At 37.6% G+C, this 2,500-nt stretch overlaps 1 protein-coding gene across 1 annotated transcript in view; it reads left to right on the top strand.

Annotated features, from left to right (window-relative positions):
- Nucleotides 1–2,500, top strand: part of LOC122244912 (FK506-binding protein 39kD) — a 9,024-nt gene that overhangs the window by 447 nt on the left and 6,077 nt on the right. The window contains exon 2 of the mRNA XM_043002875.2: nt 2,379–2,488. Coding sequence (XP_042858809.2) covers nt 2,379–2,488 — 110 coding nt within the window. The remainder of the gene's footprint in view (nt 1–2,378; nt 2,489–2,500) is intronic.

Raw genomic sequence — 2,500 nt, 5'->3', positions numbered from 1 at the left:
CTTGGAAGTGCTTGGTAGTTTTTTGCTATTTTGTAGATATTCAGGAAAAGGAATAATGTCAAGAAATTTAGGAAGTCAAGTGTCAGTTCACTTTAATCCCAATTTTTCTTCTGTGATCTTATTTGTATGCACTTGATCTTGGCCCATACCATGTACAGAACTGTATGTTTAAATTAGACTAACTGATAAATGTTTGGAAGAGCAATTTCAGTGGCTTCCAAAAAAGAAGCTTTTTTCAGGAAATTATTTTGACTTTCCAAACCACTTTAAACTTATTGCGAACTGTAATGGAAGGTCTATAATTTGAAGTTCAGTTGTGTTAGTGGCACAGTGGCGAAGAGTTGTCGCGGCCTTTATGCTTCATGCTCTAGAATAAAAAGCCAACATATCACCTCCTGATATCTTCTAGCAAGATGGAAACTAGACATGTTAATTATTTGATGATAGTAAACCAGAGAGGTCTATTAAAATGTGTGTCAGAGGTTTGCCAGTTTTTGCCAGAGCAAAGGGAGCATTTGTCAGAAATAAATGATTCCTGACTGTTTAGTGCATCTGTTAACAATAACTAATCAAATTTAGCCTGAAATGGACAGAGCAGACATCAGCAAAAGTTTCATGTTGCTTATTGTTGGGGCTCTGTGAAGTTTGACTATTCAAAGTAGAACGAAGTTTGGTGCAACAATTGTAGAAAAGTGAAATGAGAGACAATGAGAAGGAAAATGTTTTAACTATGTGAAAGCTGTATTTGGTATTTTTCGATGATAATGTTTGGAAATACATTCCTATTGCGAAGTGTATGTTTCCTGTACCAGCTTCATTATGGGCTATATATTTACAATACACACACGGGGCATATCATTAACCCATTGTGGGCCGCGCAGCAAAGGACCTAACTGGCAGTCAGGATAGGCAGTTTACGACACTGGCGAGGAAAGTGTTTTCTCCACCCTCTGGGCAGTGCAGACTAGCCTAAAGAATATTTTTCCAAAAATTCATCACAAAATACAGGATTAAGCTTATTTTGGAACCCTGTAGCTCTGAAGATAGCAGTGTTACAGCCATAATACTTCATGACTTTGAGCAGGTCTGGATGTTGTCATGTATGCATTGACCTCCGTCTTTTAGGCCTAAACGGTGCCATCACGTATGTGCTCAGGGGAGTGAATAATGAGAGAACCTCATATTTTATATTTTTCATCAACAAAGATGTACCATGCTTTATATGGTGGTATTGCTTTCCAGTATTGCCAATTGGTGTAAAGGGGGGGGGGGTCCAAACACAGAAATTGAATTCTTTTATTGAAAGTGAATATTGTATTTGATTTAATCATATTGAAGTACATGGTAAACTGTGAATCATGCTACAAATTAACTTGATCACATGCTTTTCTTTACTGTATTGCAAATTGGCTGCACACAAGTTTTCAATGTTATTGGTCATGGCCTCCATGCCTGGAAAAGGCCAACAAACCTTCACCACATGAATATATATGACACCTTCAAGCTATTATAGGCTTAGCTTGACTTTCTAAGGATGATTTTTATACCTAATAGTTTTGAGCCTTTTATTGCCATTATTCTGTCTCTGCGCTTTCTTCCATTTCAAGATCCACTGATATGTAATGTAAGCGATTATTGAGAACAAGGTTATGTGCAGAACTCTAAAAACTCAAAATACTTTACCAATCGTGTTGTTTAAAAATATAAGTTAGATTAATAGTATTTGACAACCATAACTTTCACAGTGAAGATGCATATTTCTTCTTATTATTTATCTTCTTTTATTTTATCATGTTAATGATAAAGCAGTTTTGGCTCAGCCTGGACAATTTGCCTGGGTATTTTGAAATGTGCAGGCCTAACCCCACAGGCTAGTCATACGCTAAGGTGGCATCCAGCCGCTACACACCCAATCACCCAGCAAGACAGCCAGACTTTAGTTTTCTATTTACATTATTTTATTTTATTTATTATTATTATTTTTTGTTAACCCATTGCTGTAATTTTTTTTTTTTTTGGGGGGGGGGCTCTAAATGGCCAAAACACCAGCATATTTCAAACACACAAGCCTAATGCCTTGGTCTATTCACCTGCACTGGCTGCAGCCAAGCACTACACGCTTGATCACCTGGCATGTCAGCCAGGAGGATAGCCAAGACAAAATATCTCGTCCCTGGCTACTGGTGATGCCACCACTTGACCCGTCGTTAACGGGTTAAACCTTGAATTGGTCCTTACTACTGTTTGCAAATTCTGATATCATAGTTATGCTCTATCTCTGTTTGTTCTTAAATCATTCAATAAAGAACATTAGTAAAGTTATGCTCTATATATCAGTATCTTGTATTGTCTATATTATTAAATAACTTGCTTTCCAGGTTTGTCACTTGATCCTGCCAAGCGATACGCGAAGGTAGTAGATGATGCCTTCCACATATCGGCTGCAGTGCTCGACACTACCTCCGTGACAGATGATGAAATCATCAGGGTGAATATCTTC

The sequence above is a fragment of the Penaeus japonicus genome, unplaced genomic scaffold (assembly GCF_977035675.1).
Source record: "Penaeus japonicus unplaced genomic scaffold, GWHDUDI00000001_assembly GWHDUDI00000042, whole genome shotgun sequence".
Classification (NCBI taxonomy): Eukaryota; Metazoa; Arthropoda; class Malacostraca; order Decapoda; family Penaeidae; genus Penaeus; species Penaeus japonicus.
Note: the sequence above shows the minus strand (reverse complement) of the source record. Positions and strands in the feature narration are given on the sequence as shown.